Raw genomic sequence first — 12855 nt, forward strand, 5'->3', positions numbered from 1 at the left:
GCGTCCACCTTTCTCCCAGGGTCACCACGTCTCCGGGCCCAGGCTGAGCCCTGTCCGTACCCAAGCTCATCCCGACACCACCACATCTCGGAGCGAGGACGTACGACTGAGAACCACTTGGCTCTGAGGCAATGTTCTTTTCTCCCCCTCTTAAAATTTTTTTAATTTTAATTTTTAAATTCTTTTCTGTATTCCTATGCACTAAGCCCCCGCCCCTTTGACAACCATCAGCTTGTTCTTTATATCTATATGTGTTTGTTTTATTCTGCTGATACTTTTTTTTAAGGTTGCACATAAGTGACATCAACAGTATTTGTCTTTCCCTGTCTGACTTAGGACATGTCGCTTTGCATAATATTCTCTAGGTCCATACACGTTCTTGCAAATGGCAGGATTTCATTCTTTCTGGTGGCTGAGTCCCATTGCACGTACAGACCACATCTTCTTGCCTCCATTCATCCATCAGAGGGCACCTGGGCTGCGTTTCTATCTTGACTCTTATAAATAAGAATGCAGTGAACACAGGGCTACAGATCAGCGTTTTCGTCTTCTCTGGGAGAACACCCGGCAGGGGGATTGCTGGGCCAAACGGCAGCCCTGGGTTCAATTTTTCGAGGAGCCCCCACAACGCCTGCACTAACGTACAACCTCGCTGACTGCGTGTGGGGTTCCCTTTCCCCCTCGCCGACACTTGTCACTCACTGATTCACTCCCAATGGTAATTTTCCAAAGGCCTTCTCTTTCCTACTAAGTAATATGCATCTGAGGGGCAGGGACCGTGACCCAATCACCTGCTAATCAATTCAATAAACGAATGACTGAATAAATATGCGATTAATGTTTTCTGGGAGGTATGGGAATGTAAAGGAAAGGCATTTAATCCCAATTGTGGCAGGAGGGAGAGAACTTTTCAAAAAGTATGTGACATCTGAGCTAGGCCCTGAAAAACAAATTGAGTAGGTGGCCCCCGGGCGGAGGGGGGGACGGCAAGGGCACCCCAGAGAGAGGGGCAGGTGAGCCAAGGTGAGGCCTTCTGTGTGCACCGTATTCGGGACATAACAAGTGGCCGTGGGCAGTAGATACGGTTAGGAAGGCACGCCTCTGCCAGACTTCAAGGGGCTAGACTTCGAGGGGCCCGGCGTGCATTTGGGATCCGGCAGCCAGTGCCTCTCAGGGAGCCATCTCTGTCCCTGCAGCACTGCTGTCCCTGGGGACTTACAGTCCCGCACCCTGAGCACTTCCCTCAGCCCCCTACTCTGCTTTCTCCTCATGATCACTCCCTATTTAAGGCCCTAATCATATCTTTTCAGACCTTACACTTGGCCTGAATCCAAGTGTCTCCGCCTCCAGCCTCAGCCTCCGCCTGGAGGGGCTTCTGAAGCTGCAAACAGGAGCCTGCCACTCCCACCTTAGAGCCGCCTGTGTGGGCAGTCTTCTGTCACCAGGAACGCAGTGCACCATCCGAGATGACTCCGTGCAGCAAACCTCTGCTTCGTGTCCTGCGTGACTTCCCAGTGACACTCTAGGGGGTGAGAGCTCTGGCCCAGGACCTGCTCCCATTTTACTAGCAGCACGATGCGCTTTTTCTGGCGCAGTTTTAACACCTGTCAGGTAGATCAAAGGAGGGTTCTCTCTGCTCTGTTCAGCACCGTCACAAGAGTCGCTCAGGATTTCGCAAATCGAAGGGCAGTGCTGCCTGGGGAGGCGCGGCTGACGCCGTCCGTGACGTCCCTGATGCTGCCTGTGACGTCACTGACGCTGTCCGTGACATAGGGACAGATGGGCAGCGCCTCTGCCCAGCTGCTGCCCGCTCAGTCCTGCACCTCCTAATGTGTGCCCCCGAGCACCGGCAGGTTAACGCCGGCCGTTATTTTATCATGAACTGCTTTCTACAACATTCTTCCTTCACGCCACAACTAGCACATTGTAACAGTCTGTAAAGGTTATGTGAGTAGAAATGTTAAACTGTCCATGAATTTCATTTTAGAGTTAGTAAAGGGACTATTTATAAATCGTTATTAAAAGGAGTATATAATTTAAGTATGATATAAAGTCCTAATTGCTCAGTTTAGAATATTCATATTTAACAAACTTACACAACCCCAGGTGCTGAGCAGTATTCTAAACGCTTTATAAGTATTAACCGTTTGGTTTTTACCAGCCCTATGAAGTAAATATCATTATCACCAGTTTTATAAAAAACACTTGCCCAAGGTCACAGCACCGGTAGGTGGCAGAGTGGGATGCAAACGCAGGCTGGTCTGTCCTTGCTGTTCACCTTCACCTAGGGTGGCCCTGGTGGCCCTACGTGCTTCCCAGTCCCCAGGGGGCTCCCCTGGCCTTTGGCCACCTCCTGGGGGGACCCCTCCCCACCCCCATGCTTTAGTCATGTCAAAGCAGGCTGCATGTTCTCTATCCAAGCTATGCTCCTTGCCTGCACCCACCCCCCCACACAAGCCCATTTGCCTTGCAGGCCTTTGGCCCACACCTGAGGTGGGCTCCACTGCCCCCGGGAAATTCTTCCCTGCACTTCTCTCCTCCCAGGACAGCCCAGGAGGCAGACCTGTGTCACACCCACCACTGCAGCCACAGCACCCAGCAGGGAAACTGGCACACAGTAGGTACTCAAACATGCTTGCAGAAGGCACTGGGGGGAAGCAAGGACAAAATAACAAAAGTCTGGAAGTAGAAACAACTTATTAGGAGTAACCTGGATGCACCCCGTCGGCCTTACCTTCTCTGCAGACAGAGAAGACCCTAGCTCACTGACTCCAAACGGGTGTCCCTGGAGTCACCAGGCCATGGAGGCCCAAGGGTGGCAGGAGGCTGGGGCTGCCCTCACGCCCCTCCACCTCTGAGCACCCAGCAAGCAGAAGCCACCTTGGATAGAATAAAAACCCCAGGTTTTCTGAAAGAAAGCTGGAACTAATCCCTCCGAAGGCTGAGGCAGCTTGTCACCTGCTAGACTGTGTGACAAGGAAAGCCACTGTCACATGCCCTGGACTCACAGAAATCAGAGAAAAAGCCCTCAGCACTCCCCGTGTGCTAGGTCAGCCCTCATAAACTGGAGAAAACAGATTTGGAAGCATCCAGAGGGTATTAAATATTCATCCTGACTGCCCATCAGCGCAATCCCAGCAGAATACACCCCGTGACAAGTCGGCTTTCTAGACCGGGGGCCGTCCTCCTGGAGGCCTGTTTATTGCTGTGTCAATTTTCCTGTGCAATATTTAGTAGCCAGGCCAAGGTGTGGTCATAAGCCTCGGAGAACGGGTGCTGACATGGCCCCACTGCTTCTGTATTTAGGAATATGCACTCGGACACTGCTTTGGTGCTAAAGAAAATCAGAAGGAAGCAAAATGTTGCTTCAAAATTCAAAGAGATAAGAATTAAGAGATAAGAATTGACTTATGTGGAACTGGCTTACGATCTTGCCCAAATGGCCCTGGGGGTCCCACCCTGCCATCCACGGGAGTAAGGCTGAGCCACAGCCATGACAGAATGGGGGGGGGGCGTCCCCCAAGGGTTTCCTCGGGGTTGGGCACACCGACTCAGAAGCGCGCATGGAGAATGGTCAATAATGCATCTGCAACAGATGGGCGGTGCCCTCCAGCCAGAGAGTTTGATGAATGGAAGACCTGCGATGCGGTCAGGTCGGCAGGTGGCCGTGGCCAGGGCTGGCCTGGGGCGCAGACCACACGGGGCCTTCCGGGCAGCTGGTGACTGCGGCAGTGGGAGGCGGACGAATGGGCCAGTGAGCCGGCAGTCCTTCATTTCTATTAGGTTCTGTTAGAACGAGAATATTCAGCAAAACAGCCTAAAAACGGGGTGGGGGACAGGCAGTGGAGGGCTGTCCCACAGAAGACACCAGAGGAGGGACAAGAAGCCATGTTTTTTAAAAATTTTTTTTTAGATTTTATTTATTTATCTTTAGAGGGGAAGGGAAGGAAAGGGAGAGAAACATCAATGTATGGTTGCCTCTCAAGTGTCCCCTGCTGGGAACTGGCCGGCAACGCAGGCATGTGCCCTGACTGGGAATTGAACCGTGATCCTCTGGTTCGCAGGCCTGCGCTCAATCCACTGAGCTACACCAGCCAGGGCAGAGGCCATGCTTTGAGGGGCAAAGTGTGGAGGGAGAGGAGAAAGAAGAGAAGCCAGCCCTGGCTTTGAGCTGCAGTATCCCCAAGTCTGAGAGCCATCTTGTGGCAGAAATGAGAAGAAGTGGCGGAATTACAGGAGGTACCAATTAAACTCCTACCCTGTTGTCAAACTGTGTTTTGAGGAACCTCTATGGGTACCTTGTGACCCCCAACTAAAAAAAAAAAACAAATTTAAGTGTTTGCTAAAGGAGATCAGGAAGTCAGGGATGGTGAACCAGACAGAAGAGAAACTGAAGAAAAGTACATGGTACCAGAGGAGCTTCCTGAGGGGAAAAAAATAAATAAATAACTGTCTAGAAAATACCATAATACTGTCTAATAAAATTAAGAGCTTGGACTCCGGAGCCAGACTGCCTGTCTGGCTCTGACTCTCGCCTCTGCCTCTTCCTGTGGCTCACTGGATAATTTATTTAACCTTTCTGTCTGTCCCCATCTCTGAAATGGGTGAGACAGCCCCCCCTCCACTGGGGCACTGCATGGATGAGAGAGAACTAAGTAAGTTCTTACGTGCACAGCATTTGGGGTCATGATGGGCACGCAGGAAATGCTGAACAAGTATTACCGCGGTGGCTGTCACTATTACGGCCACCAGGGCTGGGACTCCTCACATCAGTCATCTACAAAGAGTGATCTCTTGGGCTGGCCGGACATGCCACGGTTGTGGGTTTGATCCCCGGTCACGGCACATACAAGAATTGATCAATGAATGCATCAATACGTAGAACGACAAATCAATGTTCCTCTCTCCCTCCCTTTCTCTTTCTCTCTGAAATCAATACATTTTTTTAAAAAATTGAAGAGTGGCCTCTTCTATCAATGAGATTGCTAATGGATGAAGAAGAATAATTTTTGATGACACGGTTTAAAAAGGGTCAAAGTCCTCAACTGCTTTTTAATAAGGCACACCCTCGTTCAAATCCCAACTTCCCACTCACTGCTTTTCCGACTTAGGCAAGCCTGAACCTCCTGAGCCCGAGTCACTCCATTTACCAAACGGCAAAGCAACGCCCTCCTCCCAGGCCCGCGGGGGAGGTGAAGAGACATCACCCACACCACGCGTCCAACACGGTCCGGGCACAGCGCCAGCCCTCGAGTATTCTTCCTCTTCTGTGTCCCCCAAATAAAAGCTCCTGTACCAACTAGAGTGTGTGGGAAACAGCAACAGCGAACACAAAGCTCTTTGGAAAATATTAAGTGCTAAAGCATCAATATTTAATCAGGAAGAGACAGTAACACTTAAGGGATGCACTCTCCGGGAGCCTCGGCCCCTCCCCGGAGGGCGTGGCCTCGGCGCAAGTGCCTTACTGGGCACCTCCGGGCGCAGGCCTCCCAACCACGAGCCGCCCCGCAGGACCGCACGGAAGATCCTTTCTGTTCAGTGAAGACACAGAGCGGCCGACTTGGCGTGAGCCACACCGGACACAGAGCAGGTCCTCACTCTCCAGCCGCCTTTTCCACGCAGGAAGCAATACGATGGGAAAATGGGAACTGGAGACACGGGGATGTCTGAGAGACCTGGGCTCCAACCCCGGGGCCAGGGCCAGGTTCCCACCCACTGAGCTGGTTTGCCACTGTCAAGGCCGCCAAACACCCGGGGAAACCAAAATGGAAACACAAATGTCTCCATCACCTCACTGGGGGATGAGTTGAAAGGGAAAACACAAGCACCAAGCACAAAGCCTGGCTCCCATGGGGTACCAAACGCGATTCTGTCCCTTATCTTTTCCAGGAGGCCATGGACTGATCAGAATCAAAACAACCTGAACCTTCGCTAAATTAATTCCTTATTGTTCCCTGATGAGCTCCAGTCCTAGATTCCAAGAAGCCACAGAAACAAGAAATAGAGATTTTTGCAAAAAAGGCAATACCAGGCAAGGTCCTGGGGTCGGTGCTTCCTCTGCCTTCTAGGGCTGCAGCGCCATGGGACAGGCGCCACCACTCACAGTGCCGACCTTGAGGGTGGGAGGAGGCCCCAATAGGTGCAATGACGACCTTGAAGTTCCACTCAGGAAGGCCCGCAAGTGCGTCCCTGGGCACTTCCCGCAACGAGGGCTCACAGCGAATGAGGTGTCTATTTAGCTCTCCGTGACCCTGGAAACCTGCTGAAGCAGAACAGCTCTTCCCAAGCATCCTGTCGTCCAGGTTTAGACTCTAACTGGCTAAGGAACGGTCCCTTTACTTACACAGCTCACTTGTTCCAGACTCTGGGACAGAAGAGGACTCCTTAGGGGAACAGGAGAGGCAAAGGGTGGACTGGGACATGCCCACCCTCTACCCTGGCACTGCTGAAAACAACACTGTGACCGTCTGAACTTGGGCTGCATGCTAACCATGGCTGGGAGCGTAAAGAAGACGCCTTTTCGCAAGGTGTTGAAACCATCTTTGCAGAGTGGGTGTGACAGAGTCAGGAAAAAGTCTCGCAAAGTCACCTCCCATCCAACTCCCTTCGTTCGCCGTGTGGGTGGACGCCCACACTCTCCTGTTCCAGGGCCAGGGGCGGGGTGGGGGGGCAGGACCAGGGCCTGGGCCCCCCTTGTCTGGTTCCCAATGGAGCAGAAGGGCAGGCAGACCCCAGGAAGCCACGGCACGCACCTGCCTGCTCCCGTGTTAGGGGAAGGGCCTGCGGAAGGTGAGAGTATGTGCAGAAACCACCGCCCCACTGGGCTCCCCAAATGAGTGCCTCCTCACCACCTGCTGTAAGAGGGGCCCTGCCCCACAGGAAAAGGAAGCTCCAACTCGGCACAGGAGGGCAGGGCCGGGCCAGGAAACCAGCACGGGAAAGGCAGTGAGGGCTCAAACCCTAGCTCCATCTCTCATGGGCTTCGTGACGCTGCCCCAGCCGGTCTTTCCCGGGTGACAGCAAAATTCTAGTGAAACGCCCACCCTCGGCACCTAGCACAAAGCAGACCCTCAGTACGGGACCAAGTTAGGGGACCTCGGCAAGGTCCCCCTTCCCTCTCCCCTCCGAGGTTCCTGCCCACACACTGTGGCCAACGGTACCCTGTTCGCATCAATATTGCAGGGGTTACAGGAGACAACATTGAGACAGAGCTTCTTGCAAACCGGTCTGGACAGTTTCCCAAATGCCAGTGCCCCAGAACACACACCCAGCCAGGGAGCTACTCTGGGTTAAAGAAATCTGAGTGGATGGACTAGATTTGTTTGGAAAGGAGAAAGACGATACAAGGCATTTGGGACAACTGGGAAAATGTCAGCGACGCCCTGCAATCGTCAGTGGCCTTGTTCTCAGGAGACGCACCCTCAAGTGTCCAGGAGGGAGTGCCCCGATGTCACCAGCATGTCCTCAGATGCTTCCAAAACAACAGTGACTAAGTACCCGCAAAAAACAAATGGGAGACATTAGCCACTGGCCATCAATAAAAGGGAAAACAGTTCTGTCAACTCCCCACAGGTTTGAAATTCTTCCACATCAGACGTTAGGAAGTCGCAGCGGCCACACCGAGGGCTCACTGAGTGCACGTGCTGCTCCCTCCCCACCTGTCGCCACGCCCAGGGCTTCAGAGCCGCTCACCTGGCTGCAGCACCCTGATCTCCAGCAGGTTGGAGGTCCTCTCGGCCAGCCGCACCCAGGAGCTGTTGTAGTCCTGCCGCCACAGCTCCGCCACACACTGGTACTTGCCCGCCTCCGTGTCACTGGCTCGGCTGATGCTCAGGCGGACGTTGTTGCTGGACTCGGCCTTCTCAATGGCCGTTCGGGTTCGGAAGCTGGAGGACCTGTCCCCCCACTGGACTCCTCCGTCCCGGGTGAAGGTCACCAGGTCATGGAACTCGACGGTGCCCACCGGCTGGAACCGCCAGGTCACCGACACGGGGACCCGGGCTGGGTAGTGGGGTTTGATGATGCACTGCAGGTCGAAGGAGTCACTGTAGGTCACCCCCGGTGTGCGGGAGATGGCTGTGACCGCGAAGCCCGTTTCTGGAGAGAGAGCAGAGGGGCTCAGGCCAGGAGAGTCACTTGGCTTTCTCAGGGCGGTGTGATGCGGCGATGGGGCTCCTGGCAAGAGCTGGCGGGGCAGAGCAAAGGCCCGGGCGTCCGTTCTGTGCCCAGGCCAGTATTACAAGAGCTGGCATGTGCTGGCATGAACCCACTGTTCCCGAGACCCCTCAGAAGGAGGCCAGGCGGTTCTCCCTGAGCAGCACTGCCAACCCCTCCCTGCTGGAGCCCCCCCAATGGCCTCGCGATGGCCGTTCGGGTTTGGAAGCTGGAGGACCCATATCGATTTGCAGTCCCTCAGTCCCTTGGGCAGAACCACTCCTAGAAATCCCGGGATTCTGGGCTGATGCAGGACAAAAGAGCCCCAAAGCTATTCCCTTCATCCCCTGCAGAATGACCGCATCACCCCAGCCCTCCTCTGCCCGGCCCACCAGTGCATCGGGTGTGGAGAAGGGGGACAGGACAGGTGGAGGGGGTATCCCATGTTCCCAGGCCGGTCCCCTTCCACTTTCCACTTTCCTTGTGCAATCCGGGGAAGAGGGGCGGGGAGGGGCCCACAGCAGGAGGCAGAGATTTCCAGCGGGTGGGGCCTGGGCAGGCTGAGCCTCTCCAGGTTCCGTACAGAATGAGAAACAGCCTGGTCCTCAGTATGAGTGACCCCACCCCCTCCAGCCTTGAACTACACCTTCACATGCATACAGTGGTTATGACCACACAACTGAGTGGTCACTATTTACTGGGCACTGTTGTTGTGCCAGGCATGGTGCCAACTGCTCTGCTTCCCCACACTTCACTGTACCCTCAGAACAACCTCGAGGACGGGTAGGCCAATCACCCCTTTTTACAGGTGAGGACACTGAGGCATAGAGCAGTTAACTAAGCTGCCCAGTGTTAGGCTGCTGGTTGTAACTGCAGTGTTAGGCCACAAACCTGCTGATTTCAAGGACCTTATTAGGCTGTGTGTCCCATGGGAAGCCTGAGGCTGGGGTTAAAGGCGTAGACCTCGGAGCCAGCGCCCAATTCCGACACTTCCTAGCTCAGTGACACTGCGCAGGTTACTTAACTTCTCTCTGCCTCCATGCCCCTATCTGTAAAATGGGTCCATGCAACGATTAGAGGAGTTTGCATTTGTAAAAGGCTTGGGATAGTACCTGACACACAATATAAATGACATCTAAAAAAATATGTATTTCATTAAGCACAGAGCCATAAAGGAAAGGACTTTGAATCCTGGAGCTAAAAGACTCCAGACAGAAGGAACCCATTGGCTTTACATGGGGAGGCTAAGTCAGCACACAGAGTCATGACTTGTTAAAGGCTATGGGTCTTCCATTTAGATTTCAAGAGCTGTCTTTACATTTCCTAGTTTTTAAAAAGATAACATACAGAGGCCCGTCCTCACACAGGAAACGGTGAAATGGTCACTTGTGCGCCTGTGTGCCGAATACGCTGCCCTGAGGATGGCGAGGCACAGGGCCTCTGCCAGGTGTTTGTGGCCTCGACTCCCGGAGGGTGGGGGGTGTCTGAGCAGCTGACTGTCCTGGCCCGGCACAGGCACATGTCACGGTCACAGCTCACAGAGCACTCGAGTTGTCCTAAGTGAACAGGCCTATGGCCCAGGTGCAGCTGGAGACTGTACCTACCTAATGCTTCCCCTGGGCACCAGTCCCTGACACCTCCCTGTGGAGAGGGGAGCCATTTCTCAGTTGTACACATATGAAAATCTGTGTGCCGCTGTTTACTTTAGGCTGAAAAGGTGACCTCACCCCAGGGTGCCCTCCTGTTTTCTCCCATTCGACACCCTTGGGCCACTATGGTTATGCCTCTGGCCAGAAGTGCCCCAAGGCGGGAGACCAGGTGAGTAGAACCAGCCCCTCGGATCCCAGGTCAGAGCCCCTGGTCGTGGGAACTACGCGTCGAGTATGAAGAAATTCAGGGGATAACCTGAAACCGTAAAATCACTTCCTGAGAAACAGTCCCAACCACCTCTAACCAGCCCTCAGAAATCCCTAACCTCACAGGGTGGGGAACCACCCTGTTCCTCCCAGGTTCTGCTTCCACGGAGGCACAGGGACTGAGCTGATCAGGGAACGCCACGCTGGGCGAAGCTTCTAGAGACAGATATGAACTGTGTGATTGCTGCAGAAAGCAGGTCCATCTTTGGGATTATGCTTTTAGGAGGTCATTGCCATTCCAGGCTGGGGGTCTTGTGGCAATGGAGGTCTCTTTGGGGGGCAAAACACCTCAGGGCTGTGGCCTGTTCAACAGCACCAGCAGCCCCCCCCCCCTCAGGGAAGGAGGTGCTGTGGTTTCAGGGAGGGGACACAAAGTTGCAAGGACAAGTGACGTCAGAGTCTCCTGATGAACAGAAGGCCTAACAGGACAAGCCACCTCCCCAGCAGAAAAGCAGGCTACCTTTTAGAATGTAACACACTGACTGCATTAGGCAGATACACGTTGATGGAAGCCTCTTTAAGTAGCCCCTGAGAAACAAATCTAATATTCTTCGGTTTTAGCAAATCTCAAGGTATCTTTAACTTCCTGCTAACGAGGAGATAGCTTTCTTAAGGAGGGGCCTTGGAGAGAAGAAGAACAAAACACGGGCTTTGAAAAAAAAATTAAGACAGATCGCTGGGTCCTGGGTCTGTGCCATGGGTCTGTTGTTTAAAAGCTACAGCCCCGAGCAGGTGAGCTGATCCATCAGCCTCACTCAGTCTCCTGTAAAGTGAAAGGCCTACCTCTCGGCTAGGGGCTCAGACTCAGCCAGGAACGTGGTGAACGCTAAGTAAATGGCCACAGGGGATTCTCTACCCCTTCCTGCCCTACTCAGAGCTTCTCAGGAGGGCTCCTCCCCGGGCAGCAGGCAGCAGAGCCCGGGGTGGGGGGCGGCGGGGCAAGAGAGAGTGGCTTTGTGGCTTTGTTCCTGCCTTTCAGGCCGGTTGTGAAGACGGACGCTTTCCACTACCCGGGGCCGCCATTTCCGGCTGAGTGGCCTCGCTCCTCTGGCCAGACTTCTTATACCTTCACTCCCACCCTGCAGCCCCACGGGTGCTAACAGCTCCCAGCGTCAGGGGTCCCCAGGGGCCCCGCCATGTCCTGCTGGCTCCTTCAACCTTGCCTGCACCTCCATAAGGTGCTCCTTCCAGTAAACCCTTTGAAGATGCCTCTATTTCCTGGAGGGACTCTGGGTGACAAAAGTCAGGGCGAGGTTCTTGACCCAGCGGTCCCGGTGAAAGACTCGGACATTTACTCACCGAGAGCCGTGATGGAGATGGGGGTGCTGGCCCGACGCTCCCCCACGACCTGCCACTCGCCGTCCACTGCCCGCACCCACTCGGTCACGTGGCACTCGTACTGGCCCTCGTCCTCCTTCCTGCTGTTGAAGATGCCCAGGCTAAAGGAGCTGGGCTGCACCTGCTCCATCCGGACGCCCCCGAAGCTGCTGCGCTCCCAGTAGGACGCGCCCGGCTGCACGGTGCCATCCCGGTCCAGCCACACGATGTTGCTGCGCCGGTTCAGCCTGTCCACCAGCTGCCAGATGACGGAGAAGCGGCCCTGCGGCCTGCCCGCCGTGCGGATGCCACAGGAGAAGTGCAGGTTCTCGCCCTCGAGGACGACGCTGGCGTTGCTGGCCACCTCCACGGAGATGCTGCTCTCTGGAGGACAGGGAGAGAGCACGCGCTGGGGCCGGGGGGTCTCTACGGGNAGCAGAGCCCGGGGTGGGGGGCGGTGGGGCAAGAGAGAGTGGCTTCGTGGCTTTGTTCCTGCCTTTCAGGCTGGTTGTGAAGACGGACGCTTTCCATTACCCGGGGCCACCATTTCCGGCTGAGTGGCCTCGCTCCTCTGGCCAGACTTCTTACACCTTCACTCCCACCCTGCAGCCCCACGGGTGCTAACAGCTCCCAGCGTCAGGGGTCCCCAGGGGCCCCTCCATGCCCTGCTGTCTCCTTCAACCTTGCCTGCACCTCCATAAGGTGTTCCTTCCAGTAAACCCTTTGAAGATGCCTCTATTTCCTGGAGGGACTCTGGGTGACAAAAGTCAGGGCGAGGTTCTGGACCCAGCGGTCCCGGTGAAAGACTCGAACATTTACTCACCGAGAGCCGTGATGGAGATGGGGGTGCTGGCCCGACGCTCCCCCACGACCTGCCACTCGCCGTCCACTGCCCGCACCCACTCGGTCACGTGGCACTCATACTGGCCCTCGTCCTCCTTCCTGCTGTTGAAGATGCCCAGGCTAAAGGAGCTGGGCTGCACCTGCTCCATCCGGACGCCCCCGAAGCTGCTGCGCTCCCAGTAGGACGCGCCCGGCTGCACGGTGCCATCCCGGTCCAGCCACACGATGTTGCTGCGCCGGTTCAGCCTGTCCACCAGCTGCCAGATGACGGAGAAGCGGCCCTGCGGCCTGCCCGCCGTGCGGATGCCACAGGAGAAGTGCAGGTTCTCGCCCTCGAGGACGACGCTGGCGTTGCTGGCCACCTCCACGGAGATGCTGCTCTCTGGAGGACAGGGAGAGAGCACGCGCTGGGGCCGGGGGGTCTCTACGGGGCGCTCCCCACCAGAAGGTGAAAGGGGGGTGGGGGCCCACGCCATCCTGTGTGCAGTGAGCTTTGTTTGGCGGATGAAGCACTGACCTTGGTCGGGGTCGCCCTGCGGGTTCTGGGCACTGCCCACCCCCCTGAGCCGGGCTCTGATGACCTAGGAGGCCCCCCGCCGGGCGCAAGGGTGAGGACGTTGAGCGT

General features: G+C 55.3%; 1 protein-coding gene across 3 annotated transcripts in view; it reads right to left on the minus strand.

The window, feature by feature from the left end:
• Positions 1-12855, minus strand: part of IGSF3 (immunoglobulin superfamily member 3) — a 98478-nt gene that overhangs the window by 18419 nt on the left and 67204 nt on the right. For all 3 annotated transcript variants that reach the window (XM_037038741.1, XM_037038740.1, XM_037038739.1), the window contains 2 exons: positions 12211-12612; positions 7693-8097 (listed from right to left, as the gene is read on the minus strand). In XM_037038741.1, coding sequence (XP_036894636.1) covers positions 7693-8097; positions 12211-12612 — 807 coding nt within the window. The remainder of the gene's footprint in view (positions 1-7692; positions 8098-12210; positions 12613-12855) is intronic.

Source organism: Sturnira hondurensis, unplaced genomic scaffold (genome assembly GCF_014824575.4).
Source record: "Sturnira hondurensis isolate 20B ecotype Veracruz unplaced genomic scaffold, ASM1482457v3 Scaffold0024822, whole genome shotgun sequence".
Classification (NCBI taxonomy): Eukaryota; Metazoa; Chordata; class Mammalia; order Chiroptera; family Phyllostomidae; genus Sturnira; species Sturnira hondurensis.